At 24.5% G+C, this 21,895-nt stretch overlaps 6 protein-coding genes across 15 annotated transcripts; 3 read left to right on the plus strand and 3 right to left on the minus strand.

Annotated features, from left to right (window-relative positions):
• Positions 1 to 767: 767 nt before the first annotated feature.
• On the minus strand, positions 768 to 1,344 carry Ggamma1 (guanine nucleotide-binding protein subunit gamma-1). Of its 2 annotated transcripts, none has more exons than XM_017904555.1 (2): positions 1,173 to 1,344; positions 768 to 1,004 (listed from the first exon to the last, which is right to left on the minus strand). In XM_017904555.1, exon 2 carries the CDS (start codon positions 978 to 980, stop codon positions 768 to 770), a length of 213 nt encoding a protein of 70 aa, XP_017760044.1. In that variant the 5' UTR covers positions 981 to 1,004; positions 1,173 to 1,344. The 2 variants fall into 2 exon arrangements, with proteins under 2 accessions (XP_017760044.1, XP_017760038.1); XM_017904549.1 differs by having other exon boundaries at positions 1,098 to 1,175.
• Positions 1,345 to 1,458: 114 nt separating this feature from the next.
• CCT8 (chaperonin containing TCP1 subunit 8) lies at positions 1,459 to 4,322 on the plus strand. The gene is made up of 5 exons (XM_017904248.1): positions 1,459 to 1,585; positions 2,244 to 2,546; positions 2,622 to 3,266; positions 3,341 to 3,778; positions 3,857 to 4,322. Exons 1-5 carry the CDS (start codon positions 1,526 to 1,528, stop codon positions 4,040 to 4,042), a joined length of 1,632 nt encoding a protein of 543 aa, XP_017759737.1. The 5' UTR covers positions 1,459 to 1,525; the 3' UTR covers positions 4,043 to 4,322.
• Positions 4,323 to 4,768: 446 nt separating this feature from the next.
• Positions 4,769 to 5,899, plus strand: Gip (hydroxypyruvate isomerase-like protein Gip). Its single transcript, XM_017904535.1, has 5 exons — positions 4,769 to 5,000; positions 5,074 to 5,185; positions 5,269 to 5,441; positions 5,524 to 5,643; positions 5,712 to 5,899. Exons 1-5 carry the CDS (start codon positions 4,805 to 4,807, stop codon positions 5,897 to 5,899), a joined length of 789 nt encoding a protein of 262 aa, XP_017760024.1. The 5' UTR covers positions 4,769 to 4,804.
• Positions 5,900 to 7,735: 1,836 nt separating this feature from the next.
• Positions 7,736 to 13,537, minus strand: LOC108550541 (palmitoyltransferase ZDHHC15). Of its 5 annotated transcripts, XM_017904297.1 has the most exons (12): positions 13,469 to 13,537; positions 13,051 to 13,394; positions 12,870 to 12,896; positions 12,687 to 12,781; positions 12,495 to 12,615; positions 12,205 to 12,428; positions 12,010 to 12,139; positions 11,800 to 11,926; positions 10,995 to 11,081; positions 9,899 to 10,029; positions 9,431 to 9,486; positions 8,503 to 8,562 (listed from the first exon to the last, which is right to left on the minus strand). In XM_017904297.1, the coding sequence occupies exons 2-11, from the start codon at positions 13,256 to 13,258 to the stop codon at positions 9,461 to 9,463; spliced, it is 1,176 nt and encodes a 391-aa protein (XP_017759786.1). In that variant the 5' UTR covers positions 13,259 to 13,394; positions 13,469 to 13,537; the 3' UTR covers positions 8,503 to 8,562; positions 9,431 to 9,460. The 5 variants fall into 5 exon arrangements, with proteins under 5 accessions (XP_017759804.1, XP_017759793.1, XP_017759786.1 ...); XM_017904304.1 differs by lacking the exons at positions 8,503 to 8,562; positions 9,431 to 9,486 and adding an exon at positions 7,770 to 7,852; XM_017904308.1 differs by lacking the exon at positions 10,995 to 11,081.
• A 967-nt stretch (positions 13,538 to 14,504) lies between these two features.
• On the minus strand, positions 14,505 to 17,285 carry ifc (delta4-sphingolipid-FADS-like protein ifc). Of its 4 annotated transcripts, none has more exons than XM_017904419.1 (7): positions 17,251 to 17,285; positions 16,274 to 16,357; positions 15,842 to 16,018; positions 15,378 to 15,517; positions 15,094 to 15,307; positions 14,811 to 15,022; positions 14,505 to 14,704 (listed from the first exon to the last, which is right to left on the minus strand). In XM_017904419.1, the coding sequence occupies exons 1-7, from the start codon at positions 17,252 to 17,254 to the stop codon at positions 14,564 to 14,566; spliced, it is 972 nt and encodes a 323-aa protein (XP_017759908.1). In that variant the 5' UTR covers positions 17,255 to 17,285; the 3' UTR covers positions 14,505 to 14,563. The 4 variants fall into 4 exon arrangements, with proteins under 4 accessions (XP_017759908.1, XP_017759901.1, XP_017759925.1 ...); XM_017904412.1 differs by lacking the exon at positions 17,251 to 17,285 and adding an exon at positions 16,477 to 16,562; XM_017904436.1 differs by lacking the exon at positions 17,251 to 17,285 and adding an exon at positions 16,442 to 16,536.
• Positions 17,286 to 17,390: 105 nt separating this feature from the next.
• Positions 17,391 to 20,948, plus strand: LOC108550491 (tyrosine-protein phosphatase corkscrew). Of its 2 annotated transcripts, none has more exons than XM_017904232.1 (12): positions 17,391 to 17,530; positions 18,125 to 18,247; positions 18,349 to 18,543; positions 18,697 to 18,859; positions 18,973 to 19,085; positions 19,168 to 19,436; positions 19,535 to 19,614; positions 19,725 to 19,907; positions 19,968 to 20,144; positions 20,221 to 20,437; positions 20,528 to 20,679; positions 20,769 to 20,948. In XM_017904232.1, the coding sequence occupies exons 1-12, from the start codon at positions 17,517 to 17,519 to the stop codon at positions 20,931 to 20,933; spliced, it is 1,851 nt and encodes a 616-aa protein (XP_017759721.1). In that variant the 5' UTR covers positions 17,391 to 17,516; the 3' UTR covers positions 20,934 to 20,948. The 2 variants fall into 2 exon arrangements, with proteins under 2 accessions (XP_017759721.1, XP_017759728.1); XM_017904239.1 differs by lacking the exon at positions 17,391 to 17,530 and adding an exon at positions 17,541 to 17,648.
• Positions 20,949 to 21,895: the final 947 nt, after the last annotated feature.

Genomic DNA, 21,895 nt, shown 5'->3' on the forward strand with positions numbered 1-21,895 from the left:
AAAAAGTCAAATAATCCTTACATACACACACGAATATTATGCTATCTCTATATATATTGTTCTAATATATATTAATATAAATATAATAAAGTTATAATAAAAACTAAAATTTTTATTTTTTATAACATCTGTTTATTTCTCAATTAAAAATTTATAAGTGCATTTTTCTGTAAGCATGTTTATGTAAGAATAGTTAGCAAAATAAATTATATAAAAATACAATGGATATACATAGGCATTTAAAATATCTAATTCCAACTCTAATTATAGGGATTTAATGAAAAATAGACTATATGTTTTATTTGTTGAATAACATGTTCTCATGATATCATTTAAAAAATCTTACAATATTTTATAAGACCAACAGTATACAAAATAACATTTCACTTTCATGTATACATATAATATCAGTACATATTAAAAGATATTTGTGCGTATATATTTTGTGGTATATTTATAAATCAATAAAATCATTATAATAAAACATTAGAAAATTTATGTAATTTCTCAAATATAAGCTGTGAATGTGTAAATAATACTTGGTTGATGTTTACATAAAATAAATATCAAAGTATACCTTTTATACATAAAAACAATACAGCAATGATAACTTGAATTAAGATAAATTAGGTAAATAAAACTTTGAATATTAAGAATATAGTAGACATAATATTCTACTCTAATAATATAATAAGTTAAACATATAAAAATTCGAATACTTAGTGACAAAATTAAAATAATTTGTTTTTTATTTTAAACATGCAAGTTTAAAAAATGGTACAGTAACTTCTTTCACGAAAGGGATTAGATTTTTGTGATGAAAAACCAACCAATAGATAATCTTCTTGTTCGTGTTCTGTAATATATTTCATGATATCTTCAACAGCTTTGCTAACCGTAATTCGTTTTAAAGCAGCTTCGCGACGTAGCTGCTCTGTGATTTGCCGTTGTTGTTGTAAATTTGTGGTCACCATATCCATAACAGATGAAGATGATAGAATTTTCTAAAAAATGTTTATAAAATATAATACACAATAGTTTTTTCAATTATTTACTTATAATTTTGAGAAGAATTAAAATTATAGAATTTAATTTACCAATTTTTAATAACAATTTCCGTCACGGTACTACGTTTTATGATACTGCACGAATTATTTTTCTTTCTTACGTACCTCTAAATTTTATCTGTTTTATACTTCTAGCCTATCCCTTAAGGCTGGTTTTCGTAAAAAAATGTGACGACAGATAACACTAAGATTTCTGTGATAATATTTAATAAATATCTTTTTAAGTTTAAATAAATCGTGATTTGTTCACAAAATATTTCATTTAATATCTTTATTAAAAAAGGGTATTCATTCACTAAAGTTTTTATGATTGTAAAATTATAATTATTGCTAACAGATGTCGCTGTAATAATAACTGTGAAGAAAGATCTAGATTCTTTATAATGTTTGCCGGAAAGTTGAAAGTAATCTTGAATTACACGTGAAATATAACAATCCTCTGATTTTTCTGAAAAACCATGGCTTTACACGTACCAAAGGCACCGGGCATGGCCCAAATGCTCAAAGAAGGAGCTCGTGTAAGCGCAAAATGTTTTTATAAGATACTGATACAGGGTGTGGCACATAATTTTATATATTGTTACACGTAAGATAAAATAGAGAAAAATACATTTTTAATTTCCGAAAATATTCAGGCACATTGCAAATTTAAATTATTAAACTAAGCTAATGATTTTGGCAGAACTTTATGATCATTCAAATGCAAAATATTGAACCATCCAAGATGATATATAAATAGAAAAAAGTACATACTAGAAAAAAATAATAAATTTGTCTAAAATATGAATTAAACCTAGAATCAAGTTTGTATCATTAGTAAAAAGTATTTTTTAATATATTAATCAGCTTAAAACGTATAGTTAAACAAAGAATCTACTAAATCTATTAATTTTTACAGAAAATTATTATTTTAGTTATTTTAATTTAAAATTTATGTTCTAGCATTTGTGTACTATATTTTAATATATTATTAAATATTTTTGTTGATTTAGATATATTTATTTTAGATACAAAATATAAAAGTTAAAATTATACTAGTTTTGTGACCAATTATATTTTGATATTTTAAACAACAAATTATAATTGTTACTCTAAATCCTAATATATTTATTTTTAAATTTATTTTAATTCATTAGAAGTTAATATCAATATATAATTCTTTTTTTCTCCTTTTAGTATTTCTCAGGTTTGGAAGAAGCAGTATATGGAAATATAAATGCATGTAAGCAACTTGCACAAACTGTAAGGACTGCTTATGGTCCAAATGGCATGAATAAAATGATAATTAATCACATTGAAAAATTGGTTATTACTAATGATGCTGCAACAATTATTAATGAATTAGAAGTTGAACATCCAGCTGCTAAGTTATTGGTTTTGGTATCAAAAATACAAGAAGCAGAAGTTGGTGATGGTACTAATTTTGTGATGATTTTTGCTGGAGCACTTCTTGAGGCTGCAGAGGAATTGCTTCGTTTGGTAAAATTTTAACATTATTTGTTAATTTTACAAATTGTATATGTAATAAAAGAATATATGCATTCTATACACCAGGGAATTACTCCATCTGAGATAGTTGAAGGTTATGAAGCTTCCTTGGAGAAAGTTTTGGAAATACTACCATCATTAGTTTGTTATGAAGTAAAAGATTATCGAGATGAGAAACAAATAAATGTAGGGATTAAAACAGCTATTATGAGTAAACAATATGGAAATGAGAAATTTCTTACTTCTCTTGTTACACAAGCTTGTGTATCTATTCTACCAGAAAAGACTACTTTTAATGTAGATAATGTACGTGTTTGTAAAATACTTGGTAGTGGAATATCTAGCTCAGAAGTTGTACAGGGAATGGTATTTAAAAGACAAGTTGAAGGAGATGTTACAAGAAAGGATAATGCTAAAATTGCTGTCTATACATGTGCTGTAGACATTATGCAAACTGAGACAAAGGGAACTGTATTAATAAAGACAGCAGATGAATTGATGAAATTTTCTAGAGGAGAAGAATCTTTATTAGAATCTCAGATAAAAGCAATTGCTGATAGTGGAGCAACTGTAATTGTTTCAGGAGGAAGATTTGGAGATATGGCTTTACATTACATGAATAAATATAATTTAATGGCTGTTCGTATACCGAGTAAATTTGATGTTAGAAGATTATGCAAAACTGTTGGTGCTATTGCACTTTCAAAACTGGTAAATAATTTCATCTCCTAATTGTATTTTTTTTAGAATGTTACAAGGACATAACTAATAATTTTCATCCTAAGACTCCACCATCGAAAGAAGAACTGGGATATGCAGATTCAGTATATATCGACGAAGTTGGAGACACTATAGTGGTAAAGTTTACAATAAGTGGCAAAGATAGCCGTGTTAGTACCATAATTATTCGGGGATCTACCGAAAATTACATGGATGATATTGAACGGGCTATTGATGATGGAGTTAATACGTTCAAAGGAATAACAAGAGATGGAAAATTTGTTCCTGGAGCAGGTGCTACTGAAATTAAACTTGCTGCAAAACTTAGTAAATATGCAGATACTTTACCAGGTTTAGAACAATATGCAGTTCGTAAATTTGCAACAGCTCTGGAAGTTTTTCCAAAAACATTAGCAGAAAACAGTGGAAGTCATGCTTCAGAAAAAATTCTGTTTAAACTTTATGCTGTACAAAGCAAAGATAATTATGGTTTTGATATTAATGTACATATTTATTAAATTTTTAATCAAATTTCATAATACAAATGCCATGTATTAAGAAACATATATATTTGTTTATAGCAAAAAACAGGTATCATTGACACAGTGTCAGCTGGAATTTTGGATTTGTTCTTAACAAAACAATGGGGTTTAAAATATGCTGTTGGTGTTGCATGTACTATACTTAAAATCAATCAAATTATTATGGCAAAACGAGCTGGAGGACCAAAAGTACCAGGTGGTGGAGTTCGTGATGATGACGAGTGATAACATACAAAGCATCATATATGCATATATAAAATATTTAATTACTCATTAATTCTTATGTTTAACTTATAATCATAATATTACACTGACTTAGTATTAAACTTCAAAAAAGAACATTTGTAAAGAAATGACATTAACACTTAACCTATTTACACATTACATACATAATTTTATACAGCTATTTTTAATGAAAACATATGAGAATTAAATTAAATATAATTTTATATTTTGCCCCCAAAATTAACAGATACATTTAATAAAGTTCTAAATATTATGAGTATTCATTTACCATTCATTTCACTAGAAAGGACTAAGTAAATATGAAGATTAAATTGTATTATTTACAACCTTCATTTATCCAATAAATTTTACTATAAATAATCGTAAATAACTAATTAAAATTATTTAAAACTTTAACTTTCCTTTCCTTATATGATGTTATTATTGAGGTTAGTATTATAATTAGTATGATAATAAATTATTATAATTAATCAACAACACATTTTTTTTTTAAGCAATATAAAACAGAAAAGTAAATATTTGTAAAATATTAAACATATTTAACTGGATCTTAATTAATAAAAATTAAGTTTAAGTTATATGTATATATAATAATATATAAAATATTTCTTAGCATTATATGAATAGTGATAATAGTCTTTTCTCATAAAGATAAGGAGAGTTATATAATATTAAGTGGTTAACAGTGTCTTTTCTATCAGTTATAAGAGAAAATCTTTTTTCAAAAGAAAATTAAGCAATATGAGCCTAAAATTTGCCACCAATTTATCATTTATGTTTACAGAGGCACCATCTATTATTGACAGATATAAATTAGCAAAAGAAGCTGGTTTTAAAGCAGTAGAAAGTGGATTTCCTTTTGGTTTATGTATTGAAGATATATTGAAAGCTAAAAAAAATGCAAATGTTGAACAGATTCTTATAAACGTATTTACAGGTACTTAACAATTATATTATTGTATAAATAATAAGAAACATGATTATTTTATATTAGGATATATTGCAAATAGGTGATGTTTCAAAAGGAGAATTAGGGTTTGCAGCGATACCAGGAGAAGAAGAAAACTTTAAGAAAAGTATTGATTTAACAATAGAATATGCAAAAGCTCTAAATTGTAAACGGTAAAAGAAATTTGATTGAATTAATCATGTTATTAATGAACATCTTTTTAACTATCTTTCGATTTCTTTTGTACTTTTTATAGAATTCACGTAATGTCAGGCAAAGTAAATGAAGTAACAATTACTAATGATGATGTTTATATAAAAAATCTTTTATATGCAGTAGAGAAATTTCAAAAAGAAGAAATTGTGGCTCTTATAGAACCTATTAATAATATTACTGTACCAAATTATTATATGAATAGTTTCCAAAAAGGTAATTGTTCAATATAAAAAAAAATTTGTAATGAAATAAATAATTATCTTTTTTAATATAATTAAAAATAATTTTTATGCAGGTTTGAATGTAGTAAAGAACATAAGCAGCCCTAATTTAAAACTACTACTTGATATCTTTCACTTGCAGCATATTTGTGGCAACATTACAAAAAATATCAAAGAACTTTTACCATATACAGGTATATGATTTATTTTAAATATATAATAACTCAAAAACTTAAAAATATTTTTTTTTTTTATTTTGTAGGTCATGTACAAATTGCCCAAGTTCCATATAGACATGAACCTGACACTTCTGGGGAAATAAATTATAAATATGTTCTCTCTATTTTAGAAAAGGAAGGGTATAATGGATATGTTGGTTTGGAATATTTTCCTAAATTATCTTCAGTAGATGGATTAAGTTGGATACAAAAATATGGTTACAAATTATAATGTTACTTTATTTCTTACCATCATTTAACTAAAAATTTTCTATAATAATTCCATACATTTTACATTACAATGTATTTTTCATGTTTATCTGTATTACTTATATATTTTTCATTTTTTCGCTATTGCAATATATGTTTATTATACACTTTATATACATACAAAAAATAAAGCAAATTTTATATTAATATACTTCTTGATGCAAAATTATGTTTTTCCAAAAGTTATTGATTTATCAGTGTAAATTTATATTATTTGGTAAAGCACTGACAATAAAAAGGAAACAATATAAAATTGTAAACCCCAAAATCCTATTAAAATGTAATGAATAATTCTTCTGAACAATAACCATAGTACTTAACAATAAATTTAATAATTTATACTTTTTTTCATACAGTCTGAAATTTGTTACAATCAGCTCGAAAAATAAAGAAATTACTGATTGTGAAAATGTTAATATTTTCTATTAAATTAAAGAAATTTCTTTACACATTAGTCTTACAATTAAATTGAATATAACAATCATTTCTAACAATATTACATATCAATCAATTTTTAACATTTAGCATCTATCTATTGATTTTAAATAATCATGTCATTAGAGTTATTACTTTATGTATCAAATAATATTAAATTACAGTACTTTATTTATCCTGTATCATATTGAAATTATATGATACATTATGTTCCAATAAAAAGAACAATATATAATATAAAGAATGTGAAAACAAATTTTAACAAAACATATAAATTTGTCATGCTTATGTAAATAATATTATTTATCAGTCATAAAATATTCATCACAAAGATATTAAAATATATCAATGTTGCTGTTAATCTTATTATTATATAAGCATAATATAAATTTAGTAGAGACATATTAATTGCAGTCCTAATTAACTACATCAAGCAACATACTTGAAAAAAATATATTCATACATATTATATAAATATAAATTCAATGTTAAATTTATTTATAAAAGCAATTATTACAACGAAACAATATTTTTAAACATACAAAAAGTAAAATATTTTAAAAATGATTTTTATCTATTTTAATATAAGATAAACACTTTTGAAATAAACAATTGTACCAACCTTTTTTATTACATAACATAATTAATTGGTTTTAACATATATAAAAGAAAAAACTATTATACATAATTTATACAAAATTTTGTTAAAATATATCTTATACAGTGCAAACAAAATTTATTTCAATATTTCATTTCCTGGCCATTATATTAAAATATTAATCATTGTTAAATATTTTTAATTCAAAAATAATAATAGAATATTTTATAGTATCTTTAATTCATAATTTTTTATAAAGTCATTAAATTCGTGGCAACAGTTTTTTTTTAGTTATAAATATTTATAAGTATTATTAAATCAATCTCCTATTCTTTACATCTCAATGGCATCAATTATTAACAGCAACTTAATATTTATAAAATTATCACTGTAAATTATAATCATAATCACATATGTATCATATGTAATAACTGTAGTAGTAACAATGTTACATATACATACCTAAAATTTTACAAATTTTCTGTACTTTATTTTATATTCTAATTCTTGTCAATAATATTCATAATACATATTATATATATAGAACTACAAAAATTCTAATATATGATATTAAATCTAGTCTAGATATTAATCCTTTGCATTTGTGCAAAGCAAGAAACAGCAAATATATAAATGTATATATAATGAGAAAAATTTACTATAAAATATTTAACTCGAAAGTTCTTAAAAATTTATTTCAACTGAAAGATAAAATAGCAAGTGCAAAGAACTTACATAAAGACTTTGAAATCAGATTGTGTTAGTTAGCAAGAAATATTTTGTATAATGGAGATGAATCAATTTAAAATGCTTCCTCAAACAACTTCAGCTGTATCCACCAATGGTTGATTGGCATCTGTTGCACGACCTATCACAGCAGTGCTGTAAAATATGTAATATAATATTCAATATATTTAACAATCATATATATAAATGAATTAAGAATTATTTGTTATGTTAATAAATTTTTATTAGCCGTTTATATGAAGTTTATAGCAGCAGTTTATTATTAGCAGTTAATATAATACAAGTACAATATTAAATGTATATTAAGCTGTAATATATAATTTTACAAAAAAAGCCACTAAATTACAACATTTAAATTGCACATTCACAAAAAGAAGCATCAAATGTTAGTGTTTTGAACAAAAACTCTTACACGTGCAATAATACAAAACTCAATTATGCCATACATAATTTTTAAATTAAGTAAATTTGTATCTTAAATTATTTTTCAGTATATTTTGTTATAAATATTATTATATTACATGACAAATTAATGTTGCATGTTAGTTTCGTTACAAATAAAATTCACATATTTGAAATATAAATAAAATGATTAAAAAATGTTTTTAAAGATTAATATGTATAAAAATAAAAATTTGTGTTTAAATAATTATTACTATTTAACGTCTAAACATTTCATGAAGTAAATGTTTAAACATTTACTTTTTATTTTAATAAATAAATATATATCAATATTAGAAATTAAAAAAATTAAATATATCTTCATTCAAACAGTTTGATATTACCCAGTGCCAAGTGCCAAAAGCGTAGCTTCTTCTACCAATGTCATTTGATCAATGATGGACCTGTGGTCAAAAACTCAACCTAAATATTATACTAATTGTAAGTTCATGTATGATGATATATATACATTTACATACATATGAGACTCTAAAATAAGTCAATTAAAGACTTTATATATTATTAACAAAAATAAATATATTAATAATTGAGCAAAGAATTGTAAATACATTCCAAAATATTAAACAATATAATAAATCAACCAACATGCCTTTTTTCAATCTTAAAAATTAGTACATTATTTAAACTACAATAAGTGAGTAGTTTTAATATAATTTATTATGAAAATGCACATACAATTACAAAATGACAAAAAATAAAACTTTTATATAATTTATATATAAGATTGTTTATATAAATTATAAAATTTGAAAACTAATTTTTAGTATGCAATGGAGCATGCATGCGTACAAAGATTATTCTACATTCATATACAATAATGAATTTAAATATAATAAAAATTAAAGATAATAGATCATGTATAAATATATTGAATATTTCAACTTCATCAATTTATTTTTCTCTTTTTCTTACAGTATTTTTTGATTAGTAACAGACAATAAATTTTATATACGTATATATCTCATAAGTAGTATTTTACACATATCCTATAAATTATTAAATGTATAAATAATTTAATAACATAAAATTAATATACAATTCATATATTCCTCATATATCCTTTTAGACTTAATTCTTTGTTTTATTCATTGTACAAATTGTATGTTTGTACTGATTATTATAAAAAATGTATACTATGTACTACATGCTTGATTTTTTGGGGCATGTAGTCATATCTAGACTGTTATAATTAAACTATTAACTAAATTTCCTTTAGAAAATACTACACAATATAATATATGTTGTACTTACATAAAGTACGAGTTCACAGTAAACTCTTTATTAGTTGATATTCTGATGATTTGATGCTAGTAAAAAGAAAAAAAAGAGTTGAGGTGTAAGTTCTGATCTTTATAATTTATTAAACCATCTTTAAACTATCTTTTTGTAATAATATATTAGTAGAAATAAAGAGTTTACAATAAATACAATTAATTCTCTCAATCAATCCCTATGCATAATATTTCAAAATATTTCAAAATAAGTGTTCTACTTTTTCTTTGGTGAGACAACGATAGTAACTTAATTGTAACAAAAACAAGAAAAATGATTGAAAATATAAGCTATTAGCATGGAGAGTTACTTAAATGATTAAATGATTAAATAATTGTAGAACACTTGTGGCTAATATGAGTTTTGTACTAAACATATCATATACTTGGACAATGCATATAAACTAATGCACTGTCTTAACATAGGGATTCACAGACTACACAATACCTGATTGTGACCCATAAGGAGGTGGAGAGTCAAGCTCGGTCTCATCACCCCACTGTTGGGAAGTATGTCCCAACAAAGTATGTGTATCTTCATTGCACAGCCGTTCAGGAAAGTTTACCCCATCGCCAAAACTGTAACCCACACCCTACCTTCTACTTTATGTAATCCCATTTATATTTAGAGGTAGCGTATCTACTTCTATCTGATAAATAGATAAAAGTTATTTCAAATTTATTTATATAGCTTCTAATATTTTCAACATATTTTTTTTCTCCTCAAGTTCATTCCTGATTCGTTATTTATAAAAAAAAAAATATACAAAATGTAATATTAAACATAGTTACGCCACTTCTAATAATCAAATAAATATCAATCTGTAGGAACCAAATGCACAATACTTTTTACGATAGTAAGAAAATTATGCTGATAATTTTTATTAACACACCATAAAATTTATCTACAAAAAAACATGCATTTTCAAATATGCATTCGAAATAAAACTAATACCTATGCCAAAGTCCATCTCAATGTTTATCTGCAGATTAAATACAAGATACAAATTTAATCTTACTGTAAATAGTCATATAAATGCCACCAACTTCAATACAATGTACAATCACCATCATCTTAAAACAAAAATAACAATTTTCACAAAGACCATGGAAATGATATTTTCTAATGTATGATAAGAAATTAATGTTATATTGATTAGAATTTATAATTATCTCAAAACAAATGTTAACAAATCACGAAACACGCACCTTTTCAATCAATAGTTAATAAAAGGCATTAGATACACATAGCTATAACATCATATATATAACTTTGTTACTCTGGAACTCTGTACAAAATAAATAATAAATGAAAAAATGTTACTTCAAAAAAATAAATGCAGGAATCTACAAAAAGAAATATGAAGAAAATGTTTTGATTTTTATGCAGAAAAGTACTTAAACATGTTTCAAATGTAGCAATATTATTATAATAATTTATTTTGATATTAACTGCCTTTTAATCAATTATATTAAGGAGTTCCATAGTAAGGTTTATATGAAATTATTATTATATTGGCACTGTAGATTTCTATAATGCTGACCTGTTTCGAGTACTGCCCATGGAGTCATAAGTATTGGATGTGCCTTGATGTTGCGCACGTACTGGATAGGTGACCCCATTTCCAAGACTAGAACACATTTAACGCACCCATCGCGTTTTAACCGTAATGCAATTACTATTGTATTTATGTACTTATGTATGAAAAATATAAATTAATGTAATTGACATACTGAGAAAATAAGTAGTATCAAAACTCAATATATTTTTAAATAATATTAAAATCATACTTGATGAAATTTCTTTAATTTGTTGCTGAATATAAAGAAAGATTATTTTACCTAATTCTGATTTTTAAGGCAGTTTATATAATCTACAATATATATTTTATTTTTTTACCATTTTCTTCACTTTTATATCTTATTTTGGAAATAATAATATACTTCATGTAAAACAATGTTATTATGTTTACTTAACACAAAAGCATACAATATAACAAATAGTGCTATAGGTGAAAATATCTTTATAACATTTCTAGATACTATCCACTGTAATTACATGTATTAGAAAGAATTAAATGTCCTAAAATACGCGATATTAACACTTATTAATTTTAAATATTATATTGTATATACATACATGTATATCAGCATACACATGCTTTTTTATAAGATTTATAAATATAAACTGTTATTACTACAAAATTGCAAACTTATACTAAATTTATCAGATTATATATTGTGCAAATGGTTCACAGTCTTATTATAAAATTATCATTATTATATCATTAAAATAGAAGTACTTTTTATATCAAAAAGGTGTGAAGTATTAAATTCTGTTAGACTTACCTAGTAAAAACAGGAAGGAACCATAGTTTAGGATTATCACCAAAAACTTCTTGGAAGTTATTGTATTTTCCAAGACTAAAACCATCTTTATCCCTCCCTGTGCGGAACATAGGTGGTGTAAATGCCTCTACAAATAAGTTATAAAATATAGTGCATGTTGCATATAGTTTATAAAATTACATAATATTTGTGTAACATGCTTTTAATTACCTAATGTAGATCTATTATATAGAACAAGATAGCAATGATAAAAGAAAAGGGAATCTAAGCTAACTGCAAACATTAATGCAACAAAGAATAAGAATAGTAGATGAAATCTACCCATTCCATCCAATTCCCCCTATAAAATAAATATTTGTATTATCATAATTAATTTTGCACAGATATTTAAAAAGTCATACTCACTTTCCAAAAACGTATAAAGTATTGCAAGGATGTAGCAGTAATGAATATACAATAAAGAAGGGCATATGCCAGGAACAACATGAAGAATTTATAATTGTGGAAACCTACACAGTTATTCACCCAAGGACAATGATGATCCATTTTTAATACACATGTACTACACACACTACAATGATGTGCTCGGTCTGGCTTAATTAATTGACATTTTTCACAGAAACGTATTGCTAGAAAACATTTTATGTTAAATATATGTATTTTCTAATATAAATATCAAGAAACAAATATTATACCTCCTTCTATAGTGCGATTTGTGACTGGAAGATCTTGTGCAAATCTTTCTAAGATCCGTCTTCGTGCTTCTTCTGTTTCAGCTTGTTGAAATTTTTCTATTTCTACATCTGGTATTTTAAACTACATAAAACATCATTTTATTAATATATCATATTTATTTTATAACAATTATTATGTAAATAAAATTTTACCTTGTCTGGTATTTTTATTAAGTCTGTAAATACAGTCTGCCAATAAGACCATAAAAATAATAAAAACAAGATATGATAAAAAAATAAATAAAAAGCTGTAAATAAAGAAAAGATAATAAAATCAGTAAATTATTAATGTAACTATCTTTTTATTAAAGGTATTCTATTGACAACTATACAAACCTCTTTGAACATTGTTATCTACAGTATCTAAAATGCAAAAAATAGAATTATTAAAACACACGATTAAGATAAAAAGATTTTATATATATTAGAACGATAAGGTATTGAAAATAATAATTTTGTTTTTATTAGAAAATTTTCGTTATTCAAAATTAAATGAAAAGTCTGTAAAAACACTTACAAAAACATAACTGCACCACAAAAGCATAATACGACCATAAGACAATCGTTAAAATGAAAATAACTGGTATCCATTTTACGGCTTTCATAAACCACCAACAAGATCCGTTTTGCTTTCCCATTCTATTCACTGTATTACATGTACATGTATGCACAATTATATCATTCATGTAAACATTATTTTTACCATTATCAAACCGATGCACCATTGCAGACACTTTGCATAAAGCATATATAGGGAGCCAAGGGCTCCTTTATTATAAGAAACCATATTACAATAAACAGTCGAATATTATTTTATTTTTGTTACTTTTTTTCTGTCATCGACATCATAAATGTCGATATCTAATAAAATATACAAAATAAGAATTATTTTTTTAAATAAAAACGATACTTTAATTTTGTTGTCTATTCCATACCACTCTTAGTTAAAACAGACACAAACAAGCATCTTTGTTCGGTTAACAAATCTATACTATACGATTCCCTTGAAATAAAATCCGCACAAAATGTAAGTTCATCAGTTCTCAAACTATAGCATTTCGAAAATGTGACTAGCAAATGTGTACGATTTTCATTGACAATATTTTTCAATAAAAATTAATTATATGATAAAATTAATAATATATTTTTATTTTTATTATCACTATAAAACTCAATAGAATGAAGCTTTCTAAATCCATTAATTTTTAAATCCAATAATCATATATATTTAATATATAAGAAATGTATTAATTGCACAATTAAGGATATAGTTTGTAATAGAGAAGTTGATGTGAACTCCCATTATTGTTGTATAGGGATATTAAGTATATAAAGTTGATCAATTGGAAATCATAATCAAATATAAAATTTTGCCTTAAATGATTTTGGAGTCTGATTTTTATGGTAAAACATCAATTAATATATAATTATCAAAGTACAAAAAAATGTTAATAAGAAAGTCTCACAATAATGATTATATCAATATTTATTTAAATATAAACTTTTAACATAAAAATACTGTAACATGTATATAATTTTTTATCAGATGTTTACATAATTAAAATATTATTGTTCAAAATATAAAATTAATTTATTAGGACTAGATTACAAAATCATGAAATTTTATTTGTATGAGTAACTGCTTAAAAAAATATCATAGTAGTATCTTTAATCATTTGCTATTACATCTAGATATCCAGTACACTTTATTACACTTTATTAAAGTTATTTACAGACATTAGAAAATAGAAAATTGTTTATAGTTTAGCATCGTTCACTTATATGATTATATAATTTTATAAATCTTCCAATCAAACATGCAAATATATTAAAAAATATTAATAATTTAATATTTCTTCCAAAATATATTCCTAATATCATAGAACAAATATGCATTTTTGATTAATACTGAATATATATACAACACAATAAATTAATAATAATATTTTTACTTTAAGTATGCATGCAGTATTAAGTTGCAGATGCTAATCACAAGATTACTTATTGAAAAATTGAAAAATATCTAAATTTTATGAAGCAAATCCCTTATGTTTCCTTTTCATTCTTGCATATGGCCCTATATCAGGATCCATAACGAAATCATATAAAACAGAAACCCAAGAGTTATGTTGTGGTAAGTTATCATAAAATTCTGAAGCTATTCGTTTGACCTATAAAAAAAATTATATATTTTTAGAATATTTACTTTTCATAAAAATAAGTAATCAAAACTTAAATCTTGTTCTTTGTTACTTCCTTAAAATGAATTATATTTACCTCTGGTAATCTTGAACCTGGAACAGCAGGAAAATCATGATGTTCATTATGATATCCAACATTGAATGTGATCCAATTTAGTGGGCCATAATAACTATAAGTTTCAAAACCTTTTCTATACATATAATGTTCTGATACAAAATGTCCAGCTACAGGATGTAAACCCATTGCCATTGCTGAACCAAGAAGTAAATAAATTAAAACTTTTCCACCTATAATGTAATATATCCATGTAATACAATATTAATTTGATATGGTACTGTAACCATTACAGGAAGCTTACCTAAAAAATACCATATTAACCCATCAAAAGTAAATTGTATTACTAAATTTATATATTCCAATAATGTAGGTGCCATTGGATAAACAATAAGTGGTCTAAATGCATAAAAAAAAGGTTGTAAACACAACCAACAAAATTTTCCAAATGTTGTGCAAAATAATTTTGCTTCTAGTAATGTTGGTAAATCCGTATCTAATTTTTCATCACCTTGATACTATAATTTGTTTGTTAAAATGCATTAAACATTAAATTTATGTTTAATAATATATTTTATTTATACTTACACGATGATGTATAAGATGATACTTTTTAAAGCTGATGGATACTGGTATACCTATAGGTAAATTAGCAAAATATCCAAATAATTTGTTAACTCTAGGTCTAGCATGTCCAAAAGCAAGATTATGTGCTATTTCATGTATTGCTAAAAATAAAATACTTAATTAAATTTAATATATAATATTAAGAACAAGCATATATAGATAAATAATGTTTAAGTGAAAATAAAGGAATAATAATTATGTGATATCACATAAGTATAATAGATCTATCAGATAAGATTTTAAATGAATCATTACTCTTGAAGTGATATTAAACTTTTATGAGAATTTTCATAGCTAAAAGTAATCTTTTATAGTAATATATCATTTTTCTTTTTACTTCATATGATATTGGAAATAATTACAATATTATGATAAATGTTTTATATTTTATGCAAAGTATTTACAAAATACTTCTTTTTACATACCTAACATAAGAGAATGATTAATTACACCTCCAAAACAATATGCTAAAATGAAAAGCACTGGATAACTTAAGTCTTTCACAAAGAACAAAGATATAAATTGAATTAAAACCATTCCTGTTACTATCCATTTAAAGTTTGGATCATATCCAAATAATTTTTTTATTTGTGGATATTTTTCTGAAAACAAAGAGAAACTTTAATACTATAATTTTTATAAGCAGAAATATCTGTTATAAAATTATCAAAATAAATATTTGATATCAATCTGTACAAAATTATAATTGACAATTGAATTTTTAAACACTAATATTGTTCAATATTGTTAGTTATGTTTATGAGATTTCGTTAGCCATTAATAAACTAAATTTTTATTTAAAAGTTAATTCCAGAAGTAATCAAATTTGACACGTTTTATATATTTTACATTCATACCTAAAATTATTTTACGTCGTGAAGCGTGTGGTTCCTCTGTATAAATCCACTCAAAATCAGTTCTTGAAACGTGTTGACCCATCTCTACATAAAAAATTTTTAATTATTTCTATTAATTAAGTATTTAGTAATTTCCAATCAACCGACATACGAGAGTTAAATGTTTACTTCAATAAATGTGCAAAGCATGTGAAATTTCATACCCGGCGTTATCATCAATAAATCGTATTAATCATTTAAGTACTGATTACAGCGCAATCTATTACAAGTAAGAAAACCAAACACGCAATTGAAGTGATTCATATACAATGAACGTATTTTACAGTTATTACAATTATATAGATTATTAATTAGATTATATCATATATTTGTAAATCATATAAATACTGATCAAAGTTTTAACTTATTATATAATTTTAATATAATTTGTGACTTATTTGGCTAAAAACACGTTTTCCTATATTACGTTAAATTACATTGCCTCTTTATTATAAATAAAAATAATTTGATCTTTTTATTTCTATTATACAAAGTGATCGAATCATATTACATTAACGATAACATAATATTTTTGCATTTATATATTTATCAAAATTATGTGCCCTTATAATAAATTACAGTTATTTATTAAATAATATATATTTTATTAATTCTGAGAAATAATCAATTATTTTTATATAAAAATTAATATATAGAAGATTAAGAATAATATAAATTACATGTATAAGATTCAAATTTTTATATTATTATATAAATCTATATAAGTACAATGCTAATATAGAATTTTTTGTATAAATGTATAAAACAATAATATTAATGTTTATAGTTTAAATTAATTTTATATAAAAGAATTAATTCAATAACTTTGTATTATTAAAAGAGATTTTAAATTGATTTAATTTCTTAACGTATAAATGTAGTAATATAATTTTAATAAATCGATCAAAGGTATTTATTATTAATTAAAATTAAATTACTCATTTATAATAAATAATTTTATGAAACAACATTAAGTTTGATCATCTGGTTTGATTCACGAGTGTCCGCTCTAAAGATTACAAATCGATGGTAGAACTTTTAGTGCTTTCAGTTTTTTTGTTTTGTGTGAAGTGAATATGTCAAAAACTGGCGATGTATAGTTAGCATTAAGTTGAAAGTAATTGTAATTGCATATTATAAGTGCGAACATCAATGAAGCGTTATGAATTATTAATAACCAGTTGGTCATAGTTGGAATTACAACATGGCATCTCGCAGGTGAGGCACGTTTTTATACTTGCATAAAAAATATATAATTATCATAATTCACGGACGATCGGTGAACAAGTCTACTTATTTATTGGGTTAGCCATGGATTAGTCAAACAAATTCAGAGGTAAAGTATGGGCACTTAAATTAATTAACATCGTTGAATTCCTCATGTCCAAAAATGGGTACAATAATTTTATTTTATGTATACATTGATTATAGATATTTATATTCTGTACTGTTACTTAGTACCACATATTTTGACATTTTAAAATGAAAGTTATCACATATTTATATACAATTATTAATAATATTACAGTATCACTACTCACTTATATTAGTGGTATTGTTGAATAAAAAGTAAACATGTTATAATAGATAAATTGAATAAGTTATGTATAATCATAATGAAAAATTTTTATATTTTGTTAAAGTAATGAATATTTTCCTTTCTATTTTATGTAATATATGATGTATTTTTTAATTTTGAACAATGTATTTATTATCGTTAATCTAAACAATCTAACCTTTTACAGGTTTTTAAAATACATTTAAATTAACTATCATTTTAAAATACATATAACATAATTGTGTTTCTTGCAGATGGTTTCATCCGAATATATCGGGTTTAGAAGCAGAACGTTTATTAATGGAACGGGGTTATGATAGTTCATTTTTAGCACGTCCAAGTTCATCTAATCCTGGTGATTTTACATTATCTGTTAGGTGTGTAAATAATATGTTTTACAGATTATTTATTTATATAATTGTATTTGATTTATTAAAGATTATAATCATAAAGAATTTATTATCTTTGTTATTCTTAGGCGGAATGGTGAAGTAACTCATATTAAAATACAAAATACAGGGGATTTTTATGATCTTTATGCTGGGGAAAAATTTGCAACGTTATCAGAACTTGTACAATTTTATATGGAAAATGGAGGACAGTTGCGTGAAAAGAATGGGGAAATTATTGAACTGAAGTATCCATTGAATTGTGCAGATCCAACAACTGAAAGGTATTTGTTTAATTAAAATGGAATATACACGTAATATTTTGCATAATAAACATTACAGCAAAGTTTGTTATGTATTGGAACACTTTCTTGTTATTGTTACTTCAAATGCACGCATATAGCATGGTATGTGTTAATAGTAAAATATGGGTAAAGGTGGTTCCATGGCCATTTATCAGCTAAAGAAGCAGAACGTTTAATGCTGGAGCGAGGTAAAAATGGATCTTTTCTGGTTCGTGAATCCCAGAGTAAACCTGGTGACTTTGTATTATCTGTACGCACAGATGATCGTGTTACACATGTAATAATACGATCTCAGGTTAATTACATTTTGTAATTTGTACTATATATCTTTATTATTTTTAATATTATTATTTGTATTACCAATTTAATTTTTTGGCATTTCATTATTGGAAACAATAAATATTACAGGATAATAAATATGATGTTGGAGGAGGTGATAAATTTGATAGCTTAAGTGATCTAATAGAGCATTATAAACGTAATCCAATGGTTGAAACAAGTGGAAGCGTTGTCCATTTACGGTAAAAAATATAAAAAGCTGTTAATTTTTATATTCATGTATAAAAATATATATTTCATTATGCTTAGATTATTATTTTTTAGACAACCTTTTAATGCTACTCGTATAAATGCCAGTGGCATTGAAAGTAGAGTAAGGCAACTACATAAAGAAAACGGTTGTTCAAATGGCTGGTTATGGAATGGAGCTACAGGTAGTAATGAAAGTGCAGCAGGACGTGGAAAAGGAAAAGCAGGATTTTGGGAAGAATTTGAGTCACTGCAACAGTTAGAATGTCGTCATTTGTTTTCCAGGAAAGAAGGTTTACGTCCCGAAAATCGAGCAAAAAATCGATATAAAAACATTTTACCATGTAAGTTTTTTTTTTTTTTTTTTTTTTTTTTTTTTTTTTTTTTTTTTTTTTTTTAAGTTAATTTCTCTCATATATAAACTTTATTAATTGTTCTATAGTTGATCATACAAGAGTACGTTTGAAGGACGTTGACCCAAATATTCCCGGATCTGATTACATTAATGCTAACTATATTAGGGTAAATTTATTTGATGCTTCAGTATTCATTTTATATATACGTATTAAAATCTATAAATTAAAATGTAAATATTTGTTTTTATATTTATATTTATATTTATATATTTATAGAATGAAGATGGAGATGGACAAACTAGTGGAATTAATACTTGTAGTGATGGTGGTTCTTTTAATAAATGTTATATTGCAACACAAGGTTGCCTTCCAAATACAATCCAAGATTTTTGGCATATGGTGTATCAAGAAAATACACGAGTAATAGTTATGACGACTAAAGAAATGGAAAGAGGAAAAGTACGTCATGTAACAGTATTTAAATTTAAATTTTATTTAAAAAATGGATATGTTTTTTAGAATAAATGCGCTCGGTATTGGCCAGAAGAAGGTGAAGTTACAGAATATGGAGGTGAATGGAAAGTGCGCGCTTTGTCTCGTACTTCAACAGCAGATTATACATTACGGGAATTTTTATTACATGGGAGCAAACCAGGTTTTACAGAATCCAGATTAATTTACCATTACCATTTTCAAGTACTTTATCATCATTTATGATAATTTTTATGTACATTTCAAAGAATAAATTGATTACTTTCTATTAACATTTTAGGCATGGCCTGATCATGGTGTTCCATCTGATCCTGGATGTGTATTAAATTTTCTTCACGATGTGAATGCGAGACAAGAATCAATTGCTGCTTCTCTTACTTCAACTGGCCAAACTGTACTAAACATAGGGCCAATTCTTGTACATTGCAGCGCTGGAATTGGTAGAACTGGAACATTTATTGTTATCGATATGATTCTGGATCAAATCAAGCGTCATGGTAATCATACTTTTATTTTAATAACTAATTTTATTTAAAATGCATATTTTCAGTAGCATGCTCAATATTTTTTATATATTGCATTTGTAGGGTTGGATTGTGAAATTGATATTCAAAGAACAATTCAAAGAGTACGTTCACAAAGATCAGGAATGGTTCAAACAGAAGCACAATATAAATTCGTTTATCTCGCTGTATTACATTATATCGAAACTGTATCTCAACGAATAGAAGCAGAGCAAGTAATACTACTTTTATAAAAATAATTAACAATTAAAATTCTATGCCTTCTATATATCGATTTACTCTTTCTTTACTATTGTTTTTACAGAAATCTCTTCATTTAGGTCGAGAATATACTAATATCCGTTATAAAAGCGAAACAAATGTCACGAATATGGGCGAAATTCCGGTCCCTACATGTACTGCGACAACTCTTTCAACGTCAGCACATTTTACATTACCCACAGCTATCAATAGTTTGAGGCCAAAGTAATTAACACTAATTTCATCAAATAATGAGATTTTTGAAAAGCAAAGAAGAGGCTTTGTTACTCTTACCATTTGTGGTTTTGAGCTTTCGATATTATCGTAACGTATTTTATAAAAAAATTTATTTCCAGATTAATTGATTATTTTAAATATTTTTCAAAATATGTGTTATTATAATGTCCAGTGCATGTATTCATTTAGTGTATACATACATGAAGGTAAACAATATGTAGAAATTATAATATCATCACTTTGCACTTAAATTGTTGATTATTTAAAAGTAATCAACAGCATGCTACAATATTATATAAAAATGATATTTTTTTGCAATTTAACCCAAGTACTGAATTATAAAAAAAAAAAGAAAAAAAACATTAGTATGCAAAGTCTCAATAGTAATTATGTTAAGTGTAATCAAAGTATATAATTGCTTTCATATTATTTTGCTATCTATATTTCATAAAATATTAATTAGATAACAGATTTATCTCGTTACATTTATCTTCCATGCTTATCTTCAAGAATTACTAATGAATTTTTTTTTTTTCAAATTTAATCTTTTCGAATATACAACGAAGTTTTAAACATTTCTCTAGATTTCAAGTGTAGTATTATATATTGTGCCTCGAGATATATTAATATTTGTTTTTATTGTGAGTATATAACTGTACAAATTATCTAATAATATTTAGGACTGACTTTTATATAGAATTTTCTTTTTAATATTTTTTCAAAGATCGTAAATAAAAAACATTTATTATTTGTAAATTTTATCATGTTATAAGACAGAATACGCAAAGATATGATACATTCAGTTTCATGCATAATAAGAAATATATGGGTGATTTTTTCATTACAATTGACATTCGTTATTTTTAATATTTGTACTTAATTATGTATATTATATATATACTTATACACATATACATACATACGCACACGCGCGCGCGCGCGCGCCCACACACA

The sequence above is a fragment of the Eufriesea mexicana genome, unplaced genomic scaffold, assembly GCF_001483705.2.
Source record: "Eufriesea mexicana isolate 0111107269 unplaced genomic scaffold, ASM148370v2 scaffold474474846, whole genome shotgun sequence".
Lineage (NCBI taxonomy): Eukaryota > Metazoa > Arthropoda > Insecta > Hymenoptera > Apidae > Eufriesea > Eufriesea mexicana.

What these genes read in the sequence shown, in the direction of transcription:
- CCT8 (XM_017904248.1), top strand. Translation starts at nt 1,526, where the DNA reads ATGGCTTTACACGTACCAAAGGCACCGGGCATGGCCCAAATGCTCAAA. An exon ending in TGCTCAAAGAAGGAGCTCGT is followed by an intron (nt 1,586 to 2,243) that starts GTAAGCGCAAAA and finishes TTCTCCTTTTAG; the next exon opens with TATTTCTCAGGTTTGGAAGA. An exon ending in ATTATGGTTTTGATATTAAT is followed by an intron (nt 3,779 to 3,856) that starts GTACATATTTAT and finishes ATTTGTTTATAG; the next exon opens with CAAAAAACAGGTATCATTGA.
- ifc (XM_017904412.1), bottom strand. An exon ending in GTTAATATGGTATTTTTTAG is followed by an intron (nt 15,023 to 15,093) that starts GTAAGCTTCCTG and finishes ATTACATTATAG; the next exon opens with GTGGAAAAGTTTTAATTTAT. An exon ending in CAGGTTCAAGATTACCAGAG is followed by an intron (nt 14,705 to 14,810) that starts GTAAATATAATT and finishes TTTTTTTTATAG; the next exon opens with GTCAAACGAATAGCTTCAGA.
- LOC108550491 (XM_017904232.1), top strand. An exon ending in GATTTTACATTATCTGTTAG is followed by an intron (nt 18,248 to 18,348) that starts GTGTGTAAATAA and finishes TGTTATTCTTAG; the next exon opens with GCGGAATGGTGAAGTAACTC. An exon ending in TTAATGCTAACTATATTAGG is followed by an intron (nt 19,615 to 19,724) that starts GTAAATTTATTT and finishes ATATATTTATAG; the next exon opens with AATGAAGATGGAGATGGACA.
- Gip (XM_017904535.1), top strand. Translation starts at nt 4,805, where the DNA reads ATGAGCCTAAAATTTGCCACCAATTTATCATTTATGTTTACAGAGGCA. An exon ending in AAAGCTCTAAATTGTAAACG is followed by an intron (nt 5,186 to 5,268) that starts GTAAAAGAAATT and finishes TACTTTTTATAG; the next exon opens with AATTCACGTAATGTCAGGCA. An exon ending in AGAACTTTTACCATATACAG is followed by an intron (nt 5,644 to 5,711) that starts GTATATGATTTA and finishes TTTATTTTGTAG; the next exon opens with GTCATGTACAAATTGCCCAA.
- Ggamma1 (XM_017904555.1), bottom strand. Translation starts at nt 980, where the DNA reads ATGGATATGGTGACCACAAATTTACAACAACAACGGCAAATCACAGAG.
- LOC108550541 (XM_017904297.1), bottom strand. Translation starts at nt 13,258, where the DNA reads ATGGTGCATCGGTTTGATAATGGTAAAAATAATGTTTACATGAATGAT. An exon ending in TGTGGTGCAGTTATGTTTTT is followed by an intron (nt 12,897 to 13,050) that starts GTAAGTGTTTTT and finishes TTTGCATTTTAG; the next exon opens with ATACTGTAGATAACAATGTT. An exon ending in TAATAAAAATACCAGACAAG is followed by an intron (nt 12,616 to 12,686) that starts GTAAAATTTTAT and finishes TGTTTTATGTAG; the next exon opens with TTTAAAATACCAGATGTAGA.